Below are 21469 nucleotides of genomic sequence, written 5' to 3' on the forward strand. Positions count from 1 at the left end.
CATCAACTGCATATACCACATCAAATTAAATCCAGCTACAAGTCAAATAAAAACTAAAATTATACAGAAGAGAAAGTCTAGGGGGTCAGCACTTTTATTAAAATTTGGTCAGTACTTAACCAGCAAATAAAAAGTGAGTAATTTCACACCATTAGATATAATCTCACTCCATTAAAAATACTATTAATGGCTAATTGATGGCTACAAATTACAAAAATTGCTTACCCCATAGCACTCCTCTATACAGAATAGAGAAGCGAGTTTACCAAAACAAGAGAAGCTGCCATAGCAAAAGGATGGGCAGAGAGGCAGATGAAAGAGAGGATGCAAGCACAAACGGCGAATAAGCGAAGTAGAGAGGCACCTTGGAGAGATTTCGTTGGCGGCGCAGAAAAAGAAAGGAGTAGCAACAACAACGCATGAGGATAAGTGAGAACAGAGTAATGATGCCGACACCAATAAGGCCAGCGATAGCGATGCCGGCGTTCAACCAAGAAGAAGAGGGAGGAAGGTGGCTGTCTTAGGGTTGGGTATAGGTTTTCATGGCAGTGGAGGAGTGACTCAGTGTGGATCATAAAAAATGGGTTTACACTTTACAGATTCTATTACAATAAATTAATTTTTTCTAATTTTTTAAAATTTAAGTTATTAAACCGGTTTAATAAATATATCCAATCATATTGTAACACTTATAGCATTTTTATAAAAAGTGTTTTAGAGCTATTTTATATGAGTATCGGCCAAAAGTTTATTAGAGACTGATTTAAAAAATTATTCCATTATAAAAATTTAAAATACAAGCGTAATGTTATTTTTATTATTTTTGTATTTTTTTTTTAATGGTACACCTATAATTTTTAAAAGTGAATGATAAAAAATAAATAATATTAACAAAATAAAAAAATAAAAAATAAAAATATATAGAAAAAATAATGCAACTTTCATTTCTGAATATATAAATTTGTGATAGGGAGGTGACCCCAGCAAAGCAATGCATGATGCATCAGCTTTCCAATTGTTGTCCCTACCTGTACCACTCCTTTAAAACCCTCCTTCCGCACATCAAATCTCCAAATTTTCGTTAACTACATTTATCTTAAAACGGAAAAAATATAGAAAAAAAAAAAAAGATGGGCAAAAAAATGAAGCTCCCCTCTCTTCTCAAGAACACTTCTGCTTCTTCTTCTTCTTCTTCTTGGGCTTGGCCTTCATGTCACCAACCAAAAACCCACTCTTTCAGAGCCACCAAAGAAATCTTCAAGACCTACTTCGACGCCACCGTCACCGCCATGGACACGCTACTTCTCAACACCTCCGAAGACTCCTTTTTCACCGTGTCTCCGGACTCCACCAGCTTCTCAACCACTTCCGACGACGACTACACACCGTCAACAAAAGACGACTCATCTCTCGAGACCGTCATTCGCGGCTTGCGCCACCGCTCCGACCGCCTGTTCTTCGATCCGGACGACGGCAGTTCCATCATAGAAGCAAAATCAGTAACCGCAACGGGAACGGCGGGAGCATCGTGGTCGTTGCCGTTGTTCAAGGACAGCGTGGCGTTGTCCATGGAGTCACGAGATCCTTACGTGGATTTCAGAAAGTCCATGGAAGAAATGGTGGAGGCTCATGGAGTGAAAGATTGGGAAGGTCTTGAGGCGCTTCTTGGTTGGTACTTGAAGGTTAATGGGAAGAGCAATCATGGATATATAGTTGGTGCTTTCGTTGATTTATTAGTCTCTCTTACACTTGCTTCATCTTCTTCTTCTTCTTCTACTACTACTACTACTACTTCAACATCCTCATCTTCTGATTCTCCTTCTTCTTCTTCTTCCTATTCTCCTTCTTCTCCTTTGTCCTTTTATAGTTCTTCACTCTCTTCCTCTTGTGTTTCTTGCTTGGAGGCTGAACAAGAACCACAAGAGGTTGATGATGGTGTTGATAATGATACTCCTCCTGCTTCTTCGTCTTCGTTGTTGGAGCATGATAAGGAGGAGATCAAATATGAAGATGTTGCTTCTTCTTCATCATCATCTTCCTCAAAAGTCTAAGTTTTTGTTTATCGTAAAACTATTCATCATCAATGGTTAAACTTATTAGACAGATATATCTATCGAAAAGAATTGTATTATTGTTGTGTACTTTTTAGGCTCCAAAAATTCTATTATTATGTATCTCTTTTTTGGAATATATCCGAATTTTATTATTCGGATGGACTGATCTGACTCATAGTAGATTGTATCTGCTACTCCTAACACGATATGTGGCTTCTAGAATTGTAATTTATTAGTATAAGTAACAATTTCTTTTTCATGATTTTCATGGCGAGCTAATTTCTTATCCAATATATGTGCGCTGGCCTTCATGGAGGGGAACTTGGGAGTATTATCACTTTCTATTTTTCCCAATTTAATTATGAGAATGTTTTAAAAACTAAGCTTATTGCAGTCAATACCCAACATATAAGAAATACAATATTGAAATTAGGAAATTAGTTGCTATACTATAATATTATTTCTTATCATTCCACTTTAATTATATATATTCCTGCATGAAAGACATACATAGGGGTGGAAAATCCTATTTTTGTCTTAATCTTTATTATGCTTCGTTCATTGCCATTTATGTAAAAATATTATCTCTTATCAAATCTAATTTATATATATGGTTAAATGACACCAAAATTCTCAACCAATTAATTGCATTAATTAAATTTCATTACGCAGACAGTGTCACTATTTGTTTCTGAATTTGAAAATAGTTTTGCTTAGCAAACATTAGGTTATTTGTAGAAATTAATTCATAAACGTGGTAGCTAGAAATACAAGGGAGTTAGCTAGTTAGGTTAGTGCTTTGCTTCAACGGCATTGTGATATTTATGACATTCAGAGTTTCATGCGAGTAACTTGTTGCTATAGCCATACCTTTTAGGCTTTTACTCTCTTGTTCCGTACATGTTTGAATTTGGAAAAATTAATATGCTAAGCAGAGACAAGAAGAAAAACTTAACATTTTACCTATTGAGTAAGGTGGCTACTCACATAAAATTATCTTTACGCAATATCTGATGAAAATAATACATAAAAATTATTATATAATAATTTAGTTAAATATATTAAATTATTTTATTATTTTTATTTGAAAAATTTTTAAAATTAACAATTTTTAGTAATTTTAATCATTATTTAACTAGCAAATACTAAATTATTTTTAATAAATAAATTTTATTAATTCGTATGTATAAATTTTAAAAAATATGAATACAAATTATATTAATTTATATATATATAACTTTGATAAATATATGTGTAAAAATTATATATTTTTGTGTATAAAATGAATGTAAATATAAATATAAATTATTGCTAGTTAAGTGATGATAAAAAATAATAATATTTACTAGTGATGTAATATTATTCTTTTTACTTGTCATTTTTCACATAAAAATAACTTCATAGAAGTGATCACCATTATTAATATTATCTTGGATATAAATTATTTATGATAAATAAAAAATAGGGTTGAATTTTCTAAAAGATTTTCTTGTGTTATTAATTAATGTAATGTCTTAATTAATTAATATTTACATACAGATTAATAAAGAACTAGTTAATAATAATCCAGTGTAGCAGCACTTCTTGTGGAAGGTCCACCGTTTGATACTCTGCACTTGTATTGATCAGAAGTGAAATGTAGAAGGAGATCAGAGCCGTTAGTTTTAAATTGGAAAGTCATTATCAAATGATGTATACAAATCCATGGCAGAATTTTGGCGTGGTCCTGCTTAACTCATATCCTGTGCAACTGCAGCAACCAGAATTATCTTAGGTTTTTTCTTAAAAAAAACAAAATTACTACTTATTCTTTAAAATTCAACTTTTAGTTAATTTTTTTTTAAAAATTTATTATTATTTAATTAATCTGAAAAATCACTTTTACGTATTAACTGTTCAAAAAATAAAAAAAAATTATTTGTTTTTTTTTTCTAAAGGTTGAATAAAAAATAAAATTTAAAGGATATTTAGTTACACTAAAAAAACAAACAGTGAAATTAAATTTCATTGTCTTGGACCATAGGGATAATAATAAGAAGGATTTTGTTTTAAGAAAAAAAGAAAAGAAAAAAAATACCAAAATGATTGTGTGTGTGAATTTCACTTATATATACATATGTACTAAAATATATTTATCTATCTAGTACATAACATATGCTTGAGTTGAAAAACGTTGTCTTATGTGGCTATGGTGTAAATTTTGGAATATACTTCATGTCCTGGAGAAACCAACATTAGTGGCTAAGAGATTTAGGAAGAGTACAAAAATTAAATCTGTCACACTTTGCAATATAATAGCCAAAATCACAACTACTGTTTCGAATTTAAGATGTATGTGTAACTTGAAATTTATAACATTTTCCGTAGTATGTAGCATATATGTTATAATTAATATAAAAAATGCTTAGGATGTGGTTGTCCCTAATATTATTACCACGCACCTCGTAGGTCATAATAATAGCATAGCATATTGGAAGTTAAAATCATTGTCATTCATCACTTTGAAGCAAACTAGTGGTTGTTGGAAAAAACAAGAGAGGAGACATGTTGAAGAGAATGTCATGCACTCACTCAATCTATGGTCCCTAAGGAATTAATAGAAACAATGAAATGATATTTTGCCAAATCCCCTGTCACTATGAGTCCCTCTCCATCCTCTATAGTCTACACCACTACCATTTATTCAGATTCATAGATATATATATCACTTCTTTTTTTTTTTGGGTGTCAATGCATGTGTTTGAAGGGTGGGAAAATAATTGATTTGTAGTTCCTGATTTAAATTTTCTTGTCAGCTCTACAAATAATGACAAAGACGTTACTACTGAGTTTTAATGAATAGTTGTAATTCATTTAAAAGTTTGTTGGACCTCATAGATATTACAATTAAATACATACACTAATTGCATCACTCGCCATGAATGAAGAAATGATAAAAGAACCATATATACCGTTGTTAATTTCCGGAGAAGGTCATTTCAAATCAAATATACATACGACTCTTTAGAAATGAATTATATATGCATGTATTTAATGTAGATGAGCAGATCCATATGTGTAAACCTAACTTATGCATTGAGATATATAGTTAATAAAATCTAAGAATTTTATAAAATATAAATGCAACCTATTTTACTGTTTTCTGGTTATTATTAATTGGGATTCCCAATAAATTTCTCTCATCTTCCATCATTCACCTATTGGGACAAAGAAATCCATATATTTATACTAGAGCTGGGACCAAATCTTAAAGTCAAACCTAGCTAGCACTAATAAGTGTAGTAAGAAGTGATAACTAATAATAATATTATTGCTATGAAGCTCCAAACTCTCTATTGTAATCCCTTATGTATGTCTATATATGTATATGTCAAGTTGTATTCTTATTTAATGAATATATAATTGAATATACAACATATTTTACAAAGATCAAAATAAGGAGCCTTTTAAGCATAGATTCCTGCCTGATGATTCCTCTCTGGCACCGAAGCTTCTAAACATGAACAAATTAAATACTAATTTCAATTTCCATGGATCGGAGTCGGCACACACTTTGATATTTCTTGTCTATCTTTGGCGTATGTTATGAACTAAAAACCAGACACTGTAGGTGAGTATAATAGATAATCTTCTTAAACCAATTAATTATTGCTCTCATGAAAATTAGCACTAGCTAGCTAGCTCGTAGGAAGTGCCAAAAATCATACATCACCTTCATGATATATCGATATGGGATTTGCATATGTGAATACTCCTATATTCTCTTAAGGAAAAATCTAAGGGCCAGTAATTTTGTATTTTTTAGTCTAATATTTAATCATCAAAATAAAAATAAGTAATTTTTTATTATTAGATGTAATCTCACACCATTAAAAATATTATTGATGATCAATTGATGATTATAAAATACTAAAATTACTGCTCCCTAACATTTCTCTTTTTAACTGTGTTTATACTTAATATGGTAATACCATTTTTGAAAGAATGGTTACATGATGAATTGAACACAAACTAATAAAACAAATTTGTTTGACCAAAATAAAAAAGGAAGGGGTATTTTATAAAAAACTTATTTAAAGTTTATTTATTTTTCCGGTTTTCGACAAATAAACAGACACACCGCAGGTTTTTACTTGTCTTACAACTTAGGGGAAAGCAATCCGGGATGCAAACTTTAAGGCCATTAATTAATGCTAACTAGTTCACTAGTATTTAGTGTGATAATGACCCAACAATGAGACCCTCATTTTCCGATAAATAAATTCACTAATTAATTAACTACGAGAACTGTGACCAAACACAACTTGTTTAACTTGTTGTGTTCTTGCATTAAATGCACCCTCTGAGCCCAATTCACCTTCCTAGATTGGACCCTTTTATTTCTGTTTGGAAATTGCGCATCAGTCCTCATTCATTGCTGCACTGGCTACTGGTTACTCATTCATTCAAATACACTAATATGCCAAAATAGAAATCGAAAATAACCCATGCAAATACAAAATTTCATGATCTATATTATGTTTCCTAGTAGTAAAATAATTTCATAAGAAAAAAAATGAGATAATGCCTATGTTTGTCAGGGGAAATGAGAATATCAGAAGTGTATGCCTGGAAAGTCAGTGATTGTTTTTTAACATTATTTAAGCATACTTGAGCATTTCAAATTTGAATTTCACATCTCAGATTAGAAGTTATTAATTCTCACTACAATTAATTTAGAGTCGTTTGAATTACGTTTTTATTTTCCATATTTTTATGTTTTTAGTATTTTATAAAAGAAAAATAGTATTAATAATAAAATTCAGTTGTTTATTTGCACTTTTTTAATAAGATTTTGAAAATAAGAACATTAAAAATAAAAGAATCAATATAAGAAATCAATTTATAATTAATTAGTATTAGCTAATTTTTTATTATAAAATTAATTTTTTTGAGGGTATAGAATTTAAAATTTAATTAAAATTTAAAATTAAATAAATTGACCCCTGTTGGTTAAAAAAGTAATTTTTTTAGTTGAACTTAAAATTAAAATAATAAAAAGACTCAATTCAAGCATATCCTTGATGTACTTCTACGTCTTACGTACATTGTCAATATTCTTCAGGTAAAAAAAAAAAAAATCTCCTTTCATTTTGAAATGAATGTGGGTTTATTAAATAAAGTAATACATTGAAAAATAATATATCAAGAGATAATACTAAACAAATATCCTATATAAAAAGTTTATCTAAAATTAAAATTTTAAATAAAGTATTACCATATCAACAAAACACGTACACATATATTTGAAATCAATTATTCTATAGTGTCTATGAATTATTTTTATTTAGTTTATTTTTTATAACAAATTTTAAATATTTAAAAATTATTTATTTTTATATTTTATAAATTAAATATGAATTCTTAATTTTTAACAAGTTAAAAATCACTTTTAAGATTTTTAAGTACTATAACAATCACCTATATTTTATATGATTATAAGTGAATAATGTTATGATGTTTAAAATATAGTGTCTATTTATTAAAAAAAACTAAAAGTTAATATTTAATTTAAAAGATATAAAAATAAATAATTTTAAAAAATTAAAATTTATTATAAAAAATAAATTAGATAAAATTTAAATACCAACTTATAGGTATCATAGAATTGGCCATGATTATATTACTTGCTTGTATGCGCTTATGCAATTCTACCTTTTGGTTTTTTTCATGATAGCCTCTGAAGTTTCATGATAGAAAGTTAAGAGTTGAGACGAGGGACAATGCAACTTTTGCATGAAAATGTGAACTGGAGCGTAACAAGCAGGTAATGCCCAGATTAGCATCTTTTAAGAATCTGAAAATCATGAATGAAAGTGATCTATCTATCCATCTTTCTCGTGATAAAAAAGAAAAGAAAAGAGGTTATATATTTGCTAGATAAAGATTAAAGAAAGTGATATTTCAAGTCGTGCAGATTGTGACCTATGCTATATGCATACCAAGACTCTTAATTTCCAAACAAAATTTACTCTATGAATTAATTATCATCACATACTAGCTACTATCCATTCTACACGTAACAAACTAATTAAATAATAAAAAATTTTCGGAGTTAACTTTTTTCAACTAAAATTTTTTTCATTTTTGTCCCATATCTATCGTGGATCTTCGTTTAACTATGAGCGAGAGGTGTGTATATTCATGGGTATTAAATAAAAAAAAATAAAATAAAAAACTAATATAATCCAACTGAAAATAAAATAAATTTATAAATATTATCCAAATTTAACGTCCATCAGTTACTTCCAAGTTCCAACTCTAGGCTTCATTATTGTTGTATGTTTCCAAAGAAAATGTTTAGTTAAGATGAGTAAAACATCTAAGTGCTTATAACTAATGATGCGTTTGTTTGATGGGACACAGACACTAATACATAGATACAGTGGTACATATTCATTGTTTGTTTGCTGAGATATGGATTTTTGAAGGATATGGTGACATACCAACATACATAAAATACATGTATTTGGTATCCTTAAAAAAAGATGAGACACGGAGACACGTTAATGAGACACAAATATTTACTCTTTTATCTTTAGTAATTTACTCTTGTCCTTATTTTATTGGTGATAATATAGGGATAAAATTAATATTTAGTTTATACTGGTGTGTCTTGTCCAATATCACCAAACACAATAAAAAATTTGTGTATCTTTGTGTATATGTCTCTTTGTGTATTTGTGTCTGTGTCCATGTATTTGAAAGACAATAAACAAACGCAGCCTAAGTGAAAGTGTCTCCAAAGATTCTTAAATAATATATCTTTATTTTTATAGTAATATAAATAGAAAGTTTTGATGCTGACATAACACTTATATATTTAGGAGTGTTTATGGATCGGATCCGATCCACATATTTGCGGTATCTATTCGAATCTGATTCGAAAAATTACGGATATAAATTCGATCTGTAAAACTATTGGATCGGATCTGCACACTAATAGAATCAGATTGCGAATTTTATGTAGGTATCCGTAGATCCACAAAAATTAATAAATAAATAAATAAAAATTCTTTTTATATTTTATTTCAACTAATAATTATCATATATGTTATATTATTTTAATTTTATCGCTTAAAAAAAGTATATTTAATATTATTTTAAGAGTAAACATATTTAAAAGAATAGGAAAAAAGATTTTATTGTTATTTTTTTGATAAAAATAAACTTTTAAAAATATTTTTATATTTCTGCGGATATATTCGATATCCGATCCGATCCGATTTGCAAATCACTACAACAAATCTGGTAGATAGCGGCGGTTGCTGGAGCCGTTGTTTTCAACCGCCGCAAAACATATCGCGGCGGTTTAATGAAACGCCGGAAGATGGGGCGCGGGAAAATGGATGGCGGCAGTTTTCTTCAACCGCTGGAATAACTGCCGCGAAATGAAACTTGGGTTTTGCGGCGGTTATTACCCGCCGCAGTATGTGGATGGTAAATTTTTTTCAATTTGCGGCGGTTGATAACCGCCGCTAAATATCACGAAATTAGACAATATTACCATTTTGCGTTTTTAAATTCAAATTTCTCATTAAAATTTAGATTTTCTATTATTTTGCCTTTTTGAAAAAGTATGTTTATTAATCTTAATTTTTTCTTTTCAATTAATTTAAAGAAATTGCAACCAAGTAAAACAGCTCAATTAACATAACAAACTAAATTAAATATATGCAAACATAACATATATAATGAAATTTTCATAACATCATCCAAAATAAAGTAAGAATGCTTAAGTTGAACTAAAATAAGCATAAAGCACTAAACCAACTTAAATGCAAAAGTATCTAAGAATATTGATTGAAATTCAAAATTTTTGTTTCGGGTCGTGATTGGCAGATGAAGATGGCCTTGCGCATGACGAGTCCGGTGTACCGCCCAAAAAAGCCAGCTCTGCAGCAACCTCAGCTGGCAAATTGCCTCCTTATTGCTGTTAGATTAGATATCCCAAGACCTTATGTATCAACTGTCTCTTCACATGCTCTTCTTCTAGCTTAGCCGTCAATTCCGCAATCCTTCTCTAGTCATGGATCCAACCTTAGAGCAATATGAAAGCATTTAGAATTATATTCTAGAGAAAGAATTAATATTGAGAATTAATTTAATTCATAAACTAATCATTTTACCAGGAGAAAAATTAACAACATGGTTCAATGATGCAATGAAGGATAACTAATTTTCACATAAGGTTACGTCAAGAAATGTTAACAACAAACACTAACCGTTGTCTCTTCAGTTCCGACATTAGTTCCGGCATCTTTCGGGGATTTTCGTATAATGTTGTATGTGGTTTTCTAGGCATCCTTACAAATCCTGACAAAAAATAATATTACAAGACAAATGACAAGCACAACGTAAAAAGACCCATAAAGCAAATAGAGAATACAAACTATACCCCAAAATTAGGGAATACAAAATTATAAAATCTATATGTAACACTATAAGGCACATTACATGATCCATCATGATAAATAGAATGTTAGAATTTATTTTTTTAAATAATTTAAGTTTTTAATCAATTAAGTCTAACTAAATTTGTTTAACATAAAAAAACATTAATTAGTTTTAATATTAGTTCAAGTCTTATTATTTAATAGGATTAATGACTGGTGTACAAATAAATTTGAATGTGTCATAATAGCAGATGTATTTCAAATTAATTCTTAACCTGGTAAGTAAAAACACTTGAATAAGTGAAAGATTATTTATTATCAAAAGGCAAGAATCAAACTTGACAAACTGCTACTAATATCCTACATTGAAAATTCATTATTGGAATAAATAAACAAATAATAGTAGTATTTTGTAATATTATAATAAATAGATAGATGAGTTGTTATATTGAGGTGGGTTCCCTATACTGAATGTAGGAAATGAATCTTGCGCTGATACTCTTCCCTACTCTCTACTTACTTTGCTTATTTTTGGCGATAAAAAAAGGGAGAAAAAAATACATCAAGAATGCACAAAAAATCCAAAACCATCAACCAAGGTCATACTCACAGTAATAACATCATTTTCACAGTATCAGTAGCAACCATACCAACTCAATTAGCTGATAACATAACATCAACAAGAGTTAACATACCATATCAAGAATTTCATAACTCATAAGCCATAACATAGAAGCAGCAACAACTAATGAAATTAACCCACAATTAACATATGCAACCAAAGAAAAAAATAAATAAAGAAGCCAAGGAACAAAAGCAAATAAAAGCAGAGAAACGGGGATGGCAAAAAAGGAAAAGTATGAATAAATAAAGACAGGAACAAAAAAAGGAAGAATACGAACCAGTGAAAGGACGGCGTAGGGAAGAAAAACAATCGATGGCCGGCAAGAGAAAGGGAAGACCAGCGGCGGCTGAGGGAGAATAAGTGAAACTCTGTTAGATTCCCAAACCAGGCATTTTTTTTTTGTTTTTTGGTATCCAAAATGATGTTTAGATCCTTTATTTATTTTCAAGAAAGAAGATACATAAAAACTTTTGTTTAGAAATCAATCCAAGCACACGTGACGCACATGAAATTTGCAGTGCTTCCCTTTTTAATCTAAAGTTGTAGCACGAGGTTCAATAGAATATCCGAACCAAAATAAACAAATAATGGGGGTTACACTTATCAGTTATCATAATTCTGGAAGAGGAGAAAGGAAAATACGCACAAAAACATAATGATTAGTCTAAAATAATGAAAGAAAAGAAGGAAAATTACATAAGAAATCTACTTAACACATGTTTTTAATGAAAGGCTTAATTTGATGAATATGAATATATGATTGTCCCATCCCCTTGAACTAGCTGCTTCACTAACTGCTTTTAAAACACGCAGATGCAACACAGTCCCAAGCTCCTCCTCATAATTTGTCTACTTACTTACTTAGCTTTTAGATTATTTACTTATTTGTGTTTTTGAATATTATATGTTATTTTAACTATTTTATATGTTATTTTATCTTATATTAATTTTTTTCGAGTTAAATACTGTTTGCTAATAGGCTTGCTATGACGGGGATAAGTCACTTTTATAACCGAAGAAGAAGAAAATCAGACACAGAATTCAGGAAGCTCAAATATTCTATTTTGAAAAAAATTGGTGTCAGATCTTTCCCAATTTCAAGTCATAAATAAGGGGTGCATTGTTTAAACTTAAAGATTGTACAACGATAAAGATAAATAGAACACACAATAGACATGGAAAAATAGTTGTTCTGCGAGTGAGCTGAATCAAGTAACCCAAAGAATCAAATATGAGTCCCTTTAAACAATTAAAATAAATAAATGATGGAAAATAAAGTAAACTAGTTAGGAATAAAAAAATGATCAGACATGCACACATATGAACAGAAATCAATTTTTTGCCCCTCATCGCAAATGGAAGATCGTATTAATAGGAGACCAGATGTTTGATCCGAAAATTGTTTACGGCCTGTTGACAACATCAAGCTCTTTACAACAACAATGCACTAAAACTAATTGCAAATCATAGTAAAAGAAGGGGATTAAAATTATTTTTAATCATTTTCTTTTTTCCGTTATTCCAGAGCATTATTTTTTCCCCTAAACATGTTATAATAAACCAAAAAAGCAGTGAATGAAGATTAATACAAGTTAATGATTTAATGAAAATAATTTTTTATCTTAAAAAATATGTAACAATTCAGACATGTAACACGATGGGTACATAGAGCTAAGCTAGAGTAATTTGGGTAGTATACATTACTTACCGCTGAATGATATATAAAAGAAAAATAAATTAATTGTAAAGAAAAGAAGAAAAGAGCTTGAAAAGAATTTAAAGGTCTTCGAAAGGTGAATAAAGGATTTACTAATGACGTAAGGATACAACAAAGAAAAATCAACTTGTAGGCTAATTTATTAGTTATTCATTCTCCAAAATCGTTTTAACAGCAGGTAATTCAAGTCTTCTCAAAGTAAATTTTTCCACTCCATATAATTTTACTTTTCATATGTTTCCAGATTTAATTGCATAATGCAATGTAAAATTTTTTGCTAAATATCATCTAACGAATAAATTTAAGTAAATATTAAAGAGTATAAAAAGTGAAACTGTTATGTAATCCATGAATAAAAATAAAACTACATTTTATTTTAAATGTTACTTAATTTACTTTTTCGTGATGGTGGAAAGCTTTGGTGGTGAAGCTGTTTAGTTCATTTTCCCTTTGTAAGCTAGAAGTGCCTAATGCATAGGAGATTCTTATAAGGAATGGTGACCTGTGGCCTGATGGGACCGTTAGTGTTTTTTTTTTATTTTCTTTTATTTTATCTTATATTATTTTTTTCCTGTTAATTATTGTTTGCTAATTTGCTTTCTATGATGGGGAGAGTCACTTTTATAACTAAACAAAAAGAAAATCAGGGACAGTAGTGGATAAAACATGGGTGCACTGTGTAAACATAAACAATGTATAAAGATAAAGATCAATAGAACACACAAAAGTCATCAGAACTTAGTTATAATGCGAGAGAGCAGAGTCAAGTAAACTAAATTATCAAATTCGGTCCCCTTTACATAATTAAAACAAACAAATGACCTAAACACAATAAATCTATTAAAAAGAAAAAAACCCGCAGATATATTTACATAGGAACAGAAATCAATGAAATTGTCCTTCGTAGCCTATGGAAAGTCGAATTAATATGAGATTAATACAAGTAATAATATACCCAAAAAGCAATGAACGAGATTAATAGTGTGTTAAGGATTAAAAAAATGAATTTTTTATCTTTAAAAAAAAGTTTAACAATTCAAAAATGTAACATGAGAGGTTCATAGAGCTAAATTAAAGTAATTTGGATATTATGCATTACTTACTGCTGAATGATATGTAAAAGAAAACTAAAACAAGGTAAACAAAAGAAGATTAAAAAAGTACCTTAACTTTGGAAATTTATTAGTTATATTTAATCAGCAATGGAAAAAACTCTCGAAGAGAAATGGAACAGAACTCACATAAGTGGTTTGAAATGGAGAAATCTGTCACCTGATGAGAATGACGTGCAACTTATGTGAGAGTATGAGAGTTATAGAAATGTTGGGGTGTTTAGAGAAAACAGAAAATGCTTAGAAATAGGAGAAAATCACAACAATATTTGACCAATTGATTTAACGTTAATAATTTCAAATTCAAATGTTTTTGTATTTTCAAATCAATTTCAAATTTGTATTATGCAATGTATCCTTGTTCCATTATTGTCGCCCCAAATATGTTATGAATTTAAGGGATTAACTTAAACAAGTTAACTATTGCTTCTTTAAAAAAGTAAACTGAACCAACTGCATAATTTAAATGGATTTAAACTGTTAGGTTAACAAAAAAAATAGAGAATATTGGTTTAATTTCAAATTTTTGTTGAAATAATCAGTTATAAAAATCTGTGATTCTCAAAGGTATATAAACCTGCTTATTCAATTAAATAAAGTTCACTGATAAGCAACACACTCAGTTTACACATGTTCAGCACAAATTAAAAACATGAAGCACCACTCACCTATCTGGTTCTCCTCTTTTTGGGTTTCTCTGTAAATATTTTTTTATATGCTACTTTGAAATGTTTCACATTTAATTGGGTTGATTTCTCACGACGAAACTCGGTTTTTGTTTTTGCAGTTTGTTGAAGTTCTTAATTTTCACACCGATAGCCAATTATATGGATCTTCAACCAGGTAAGTAACATTGTTTTATAGTTTGCGTGTTTTCAGTTTGTTTGTTTTGTTTTTCTCAACTAGGTAAGTTCTTAATTTTCAGTTTGTTTGTTTTGTTTTTCTCATGCATGTACTATTTGAAACCTTTTTTTTTTTTATAGTTTTTCTAGTTTCAGTCTAAATCAAAATAAATGCCCCTTGAAAAATTAAATCTTTAACCCAAGAAAGTATACAACTTAAAAACATGTTCACAATAGCATATAAAAATTAACAAAATTCACAAAATCTGAATAGATTCATGATCGGTACCTTAACTTAGCAGCTCAAACAATATTATCAACAACAAATCAAGAGAACAAAACAAGCAAAAATTCAAAATCAAATTCAACAAAAATTGCGCAATGCTGAATAGATGACCAGAGGAAGGGACAGAGAGACATCAGAAAAACACTCAATAATATTATTATGGCAATCTCAGCAACTCAGAATACTCAAAAATGAACAAAATATCAGCAACTCAATATCAATCTCAATCAGTAATTCAGTAGGGTTAACAATAGATTATCAAAACAAGAAAAACCAAACTCAAGAAGCAGTGTTTAAGCTAACCAGAGAAAGGGACAAAGAGACAGAGTGCGAGCTTGACAGTGACAAAGGGAGAGCTCGACGGCAACGGCGAGTAGAAGAGAGACCTCGATGGTGACAGTGAGGAGAAGAGAGATCTCGGTGCTGACAGCGAGGAGAAGGGAGAACTCGGCGGCGACGGCGAGAAGAAGAGAGAGTGCGACAACGGCGAGGAAGAGGAATCTTCAATCCTACTTCCGATGACCAGACGACGCCGACGAACACAGATCCAAAACCTAAGTTGCTATGAGGTTGACGCGGTGCTGCAGGGCTGTGGGGGCTACAGTGGTTGCGGTGGGCGGTGGCTGCGTTACGCGGATGTGGGGCTAGGGTTTTTTTGTTTGCCTCTGATGAATGGATTTTCGGTGGTTTAGAATTTCACAAATAAAATCTCATTGCAAGTATAGTTTCTAAACCAACAGTAATCTTTTCATACAAAAATTTGGTTGTCACAAGTAACAAACCCCTAAAAATAATAACCGAAGTATTCAAACCTCGAGTCATTCTCCCTAGGAATTGCGATAAAGTGTTTTTGTTATTGGTTATGAGGTATTTTGGGGTTTTTGGGATAAGAAACAAGAAATGTAAATGGCAAAGGAAATAAACTAACAACTAACAAAGCTCTTGACAAGGCATGAGAACTAGAAGTCCTATCCTAGTTATCCTCCTCAATTGTGACTACAAATGTCCATTGCTCCCACTTAGTTAATCTCTAACCATGGAGGAAAGTCAAGTGGATAAATCAATTTGATTCCTCAAGTCCTAATCAACTCCTAAGGAAAGTCTAGCTTTAGAGGCATTCAAATCAACTAGAAACTTCTAATTATTAATCAACAAAGGGATTAGATAGCTCAAGAGTCACTAATTACTCTACCAAAGCCAAGAGAAACAAAATCTATACTAAAATCCAACCAAACATTTCATCAAACACTTGGAAGGTATAAAAGGAAAGTAAAATGAATTAAGCAACAACAAAGCATTTCAACAATGGAGGAATCATAAATTGCATAAAAGAAAAATGGAAGAACAAAATTGCATAACCATAAGAGTAGAGAATTACATGAATTAAATGCTAAACTAGAGAGAGGAGAAGTAGAAGAAGAAGAATTACAAAAGAAAAAGTAAATCAAATCAAGAAATTAACCTAGATCTAAGAGATTCTAATCTAGATCTAACCTAATCCTAATTCTAGAGAGAAGTGAGAGCTTCTCTCTCTAAAACTAACTTTCCCTCCAAAAACTAGACTAAAACTAAAATATGAAGTAGTGTGTTGATTCCTCTTCATTCCTTGGAGTAAATAGCATCAGAAGTGAGTTGGATTTGGGCCTGGGAAGCCCAGAATTCGCCCCCAGTAGATTCACTTTAAGTGGGTCACATGCGAACATTGACGCGTATGCGCAGGTTGATGACAAGTCATCTTAGCCTAGTTTCACTAGCCTTTTTCTTTTGTTTTCAATTGAATTATGCACTTTCTTGAGCCATAAGCAAGCCAATTGGGTAGATTTCCATGTTTCCTTTGATTTAATCAACCATAGATGAATTAATGCAATTTCATGAGGATTTATGCTATAATTGCCACATATTATGAAAGAATGACAAACTCATGATTTTGAGCAGAGCTTTGATTTGTTTGGTTGATTGATGATAGGTGAAGAAAGCTTGGAGAAAGGTTGAAGCAAGAGGGAATGGCTAGGAGCAAGAGAGAACAAAAAGTTTGAGCAAAAGTTTGCCTCAAACTTTAGTTCAAACTTTCGGATAAGTGAAAACACACCAGGGAACAAAAAGCTTGAGCCAACGTTTGCCTCAAACTTTTTGGCAAACGTTGGCATCACAAATCAACACCCTGGAGAGAAAAAGTTTGCGCCAACGTTTGCCTCAAACTTTTTGGCAAACGTTGGCGCCATCAGCAACACACCCTGGAGACAAAAAGTTTGCGCCAACGTTTGCCTCAAACTTTTTGGCAAACGTTGGCGCCATGAGTGTGCATAAGGGGGCCAACGTTTGAGCAAAAGTTTGACCCCAAACTTTAGCTCAAACGTTGGTAGCAGCAAGAATGGGGTTGCTGATGTAAAAAGTTTGAGTAAAAGTTTGCCTCAAACTTTTACTGAAACTTTTACTCAAGCTTTTATAATTCCCAACCCGGTTCACTTCGGTTCTCTCTCCAACTCCAAGAGCAATCAACCAAGGCCTCTATCAACCCAATTCCATCAAGAGCAAAGGCTCAATTCAAGGCTTGAAGACCATTTGAAGAAAGTGTATAAATATCTTAAGATTTAAGTTTTTGGGGAGCTTTCTTTTCGGTTTTGATTTGGTAGTTTGTAGAGAGCTCACTTTTACATTTTGGCATTGTTGTTTTAATTCAAGAGAATTTGGGGAGGAGAATTAATCTCTCTTCTTCCTTGTTCTTGCTTGAATACTCTTTACTTTTCTTGCTTCGGATCTTGGGTGGAGAATTGAAGAAATTCTGTTTCAATCTCACCTTGGGATCTTGTTTAATTGTCCGCATCATTGAATTTCAGTTTCGGTTAATTGATTCTTCTTCTACCTTCTCTGCAATTTACATTTCCTTTGCAATCGCTCTTGTTGGATCTAGGAAGGCATTGAGATCTAGACTTGGTTATCTAGTCTCTTGAGTCCTGAGATCTGGATTCCCATTCTCAATTTCTCTGTTTACTGCTTTTCAAGCTCTTTTATATTTCTGTTTTAGATCCGATTCAAACCAAGGCATCTTCTACTCTTCTGTGTGTTGAATTTAACTCTTTCTTGTTTAATTTCTGCAAATCCAATTCCCAATTCCCTTTACAATTCAAGCCATTTACATTTCTTGCACTTTAAGATTCTGCAATTTACATTTCTTGCGTTCTAAGTTTCGGCCATTTAATTTCTTGCTCTTTAAGATTCAGCACTTTGAATTTCAGTTCTCTTTAATTTCATGCAAATTGCCCATTCCCTTTACTTTCCATGCAATTTAAATTCTGCAAATCACAAATCTCTCAACCAAATCTTGATTCGCTTGACTAAATCAACCACTAAACTAAAATTGATCAATCCTTTAATCCCTGTGGGATCGACCTCACTCCCGTGAGTTATTATTACTTGATGCGACCGGTGCACTTGCCGGTAAGTTTTGTGTCGGATCGTTTTCCGCACATCAAGTTTTTGGCGCCGTTGCCGGGGATTGATTAGATTGACAATGATTAAGTGAGGTGGTGATCTAGATCTAGCATTTTTCTTTTATTTTTGGACTAACCCACTAACTGTTTGAAGTTTTGTCCCAATTGACTACACTCAATTTTCAAGAGTACCACTGTGTGTTCCGTTTGTTGATTTATATGTCGCAGGAAAGAAGAAAAGCCAGAGGGGAGGATATCATTGAAGAAGGAGTTTCTGAGAAAGAAGAACCATTGTTCAAAGCATGGGAAAGATACAAGAAAGCAAGCGACAAAGCGGGTTTCCAAGCGTTCTATGAAGGATTAACCCCAGAAACAAGAAGAGCGGTGGATTACTTTTCAGATGGCATACTCAACGCAACAGCAACCAGCCAAGGAACTGCAGAGTTCAATGACAAAAGAGCCAATAACCAACACTCATTTGAGACACCACAGAATGCAATTTCAGAAAAGGAAGTAATGAATCGTAAAGGAGTGAGGGAAATCATGAATAAAAACAAACAGCTATACCAGCAAACTCAGCAACAATTGGAGTCAATAGCTAGACAAATTGATTTTCTACATTCTGCCACAGTGAATGCACAATTTCCACCATGGAAGCCACATTCTTATCTAAGAATGATGGAATCTCAACGTCAGGAACAAAGGGACTTCAACTACAACAACCCCAATTTCCCAAACCTACAAAAATGTCACCATACCAACAACAACTATTACGCACCACCACAACACCCACCATTCCAACCTCATCACACCTCACAATTTTTCCGAAACAACTTTCAACAACCATCTCATTTTATACAGCCACAACCAAATCTAGGCTCTCAAAGAATCTCTAGTCTAGAGGTAATGATGGAGAATTTCATGAAAATTCAAGACATGGCAAGACAAGATCAGGAAGCAACAAGTAGAGAGCAAGAAGCCTCAATCAGAAAACTTGAGAGGCAAATGGCACAACTGGCCACGTACCTCGCAGAAATGGGTGAGAAGAGGGCTGAAGGAAAAGAATCAATCATCCAGGATGAACATCACAAAGCAAAACTTCACTTAGGAGGAAACCAAAGGCAACAGAAGCCTCAACTTCCATGATCAGAGGATGAAGGATGTCAAGCTAATGACAATAAAAGAGCGCTTGTTGGGAGGCAACCCAACCTGAGGTAGTTTTCTTTTCATAGCTATTTTAATAAAAAGGTTAATTAGTTTTATCTATATTGCAAGAAGCTAAGTTTGGTGTTGCACACCAAAACAATATAAAGAAGAATGAAGGATTCTAAGTTTGGTGTTCCACCAAAATCCCATCATAAAACACATTCTCACTTTCTGCATAATGCTAGCTTCAAGCATTTAGATAAACTGGTTAACTATGCTGCCGTTTCCTAAGTTTCCAGTTTTGTCACTTTTGAAAAAGAAAAAGAGTTTTACACATGGTTAATCTGATGCACAAGGACCATTGGAAAGGTAATAAGTTTGGTGTTCCCACACCAAAGTAAGTACAAAGGCCCACAAATAAATCATGCATGCTAACCATTGTTTCTAAGTGCTTGGGGAACAAGCAACTTTCAAATATCACTGCAGAGTACCATACAAACTTTTGGGAAGATTTAGCATCATCAATCAAAGAGATGAAAGAGGAATGTGAAGACCAGCAATGATGATGAGGAAGAGGACAGCAAGTAGACTCCAAAAGGTTGTATTATTCATTATCAGATATTGCTGTGATTGAAAGTTATATTATACCCCTATCTGTCCTTCTGTCTAATATAGTTTTTCTGCAATTCAATAAGCAAGATGCTTGATCATTCACAACACTATCTCCAAAACTTGTTTGCACTCAATACTTCAAAAATGCATCACATGAAAGTTCTTTGAAAAGAAGGATTGAGGAATTAAACAATTTTGAGGCAAGCAAAAGATTAGGAGAAGTGGCGGTTCTAGTTGTATGATAATGTATTGAGTTTGCATGCTTATGAAAACTTGCATGGGAGCTCATGGGCGGGACATGAAGTTCAAAGAAGTATTGTGGAGATTCTCAAAAATTTATTGATCCAAGAAGTAGCAAACAAAACAAAAGAAAATAAAGAAAATACAAAAACAAAAAGAACATGGCCCAAGGCTCTGAGCATCAATTACTAGGCAGAAAAGAAAGAAGAAACAAAAACTCAAAGAGTTGTTATCCTAGTAAATGCTTGTGGTCGAATTGTGTCAAAGAAAGAGGCTTGAGCAAGTAAATCCTTAGGGGTGCCTTAACACCTAATACCTTAAAACCAACTGGTTTAGGAGTATTGATTGAAAGCTTATCTAAAGAGCCACTTTGAGACATGACACTTAGAGTCAAGGCCAAAGCAAAGAAACCATAAGCTGCTTCAAGGTGATTACATATAAAGAGACCTCCATGATACCATTTGGATGAAAATCCTAAGACCTAAGACTTCCAAGATGTAGGGACTAGTAAGCACTGAGGCCCTTGCATGAGCACATGATTTAGAGTTCACCCCACTGTCACTTGATCACTTCACTCACAGGATAGTACATGTAATTTTTCAAATCCATTCTGATTGAAAGAACCTTTGAGCATAATTCCTTTCTTGATTGGGGACAAGCAAGCTTTAAGTTTGGTGTTGTGATGACAAGTCATCTTAGCCTAGTTTCACTAGCCTTTTTCTTTTGTTTTCAATTGAATTATGCACTTTCTTGAGCCATAAGCAAGCCAATTGGGTAGATTTCCATGTTTCCTTTGATTTAATCAACCATAGATGAATTAATGCAATTTCATGAGAATTTATGCTATAATTGCCACATATTATGAAAGAATGACAAACTCATGATTTTGAGCAGAGCTTTGATTTGTTTGGTTGATTGATGATAGGTGAAGAAAGCTTGGAGAAAGGTTGAAGCAAGAGGGAATGGCTA

At 32.0% G+C, this 21469-nt stretch overlaps 1 protein-coding gene across 1 annotated transcript; it reads left to right on the forward strand.

Moving 5' to 3' along the window:
• Window positions 1-1065: 1065 nt before the first annotated feature.
• Window positions 1066-2316, forward strand: LOC107647076 (transcription repressor OFP13-like). The gene has a single exon (XM_088489544.1). The coding sequence runs from the start codon at window positions 1131-1133 to the stop codon at window positions 2049-2051; it is 921 nt and encodes a 306-aa protein (XP_088345670.1). The 5' UTR covers window positions 1066-1130; the 3' UTR covers window positions 2052-2316.
• The last annotated feature ends 19153 nt before the right edge of the window (window positions 2317-21469 follow it).

This window comes from Arachis ipaensis, chromosome B6 (assembly GCF_059453495.1).
Source record: "Arachis ipaensis isolate K30076 ecotype BB chromosome B6, ASM5945349v1, whole genome shotgun sequence".
Lineage (NCBI taxonomy): Eukaryota > Viridiplantae > Streptophyta > Magnoliopsida > Fabales > Fabaceae > Arachis > Arachis ipaensis.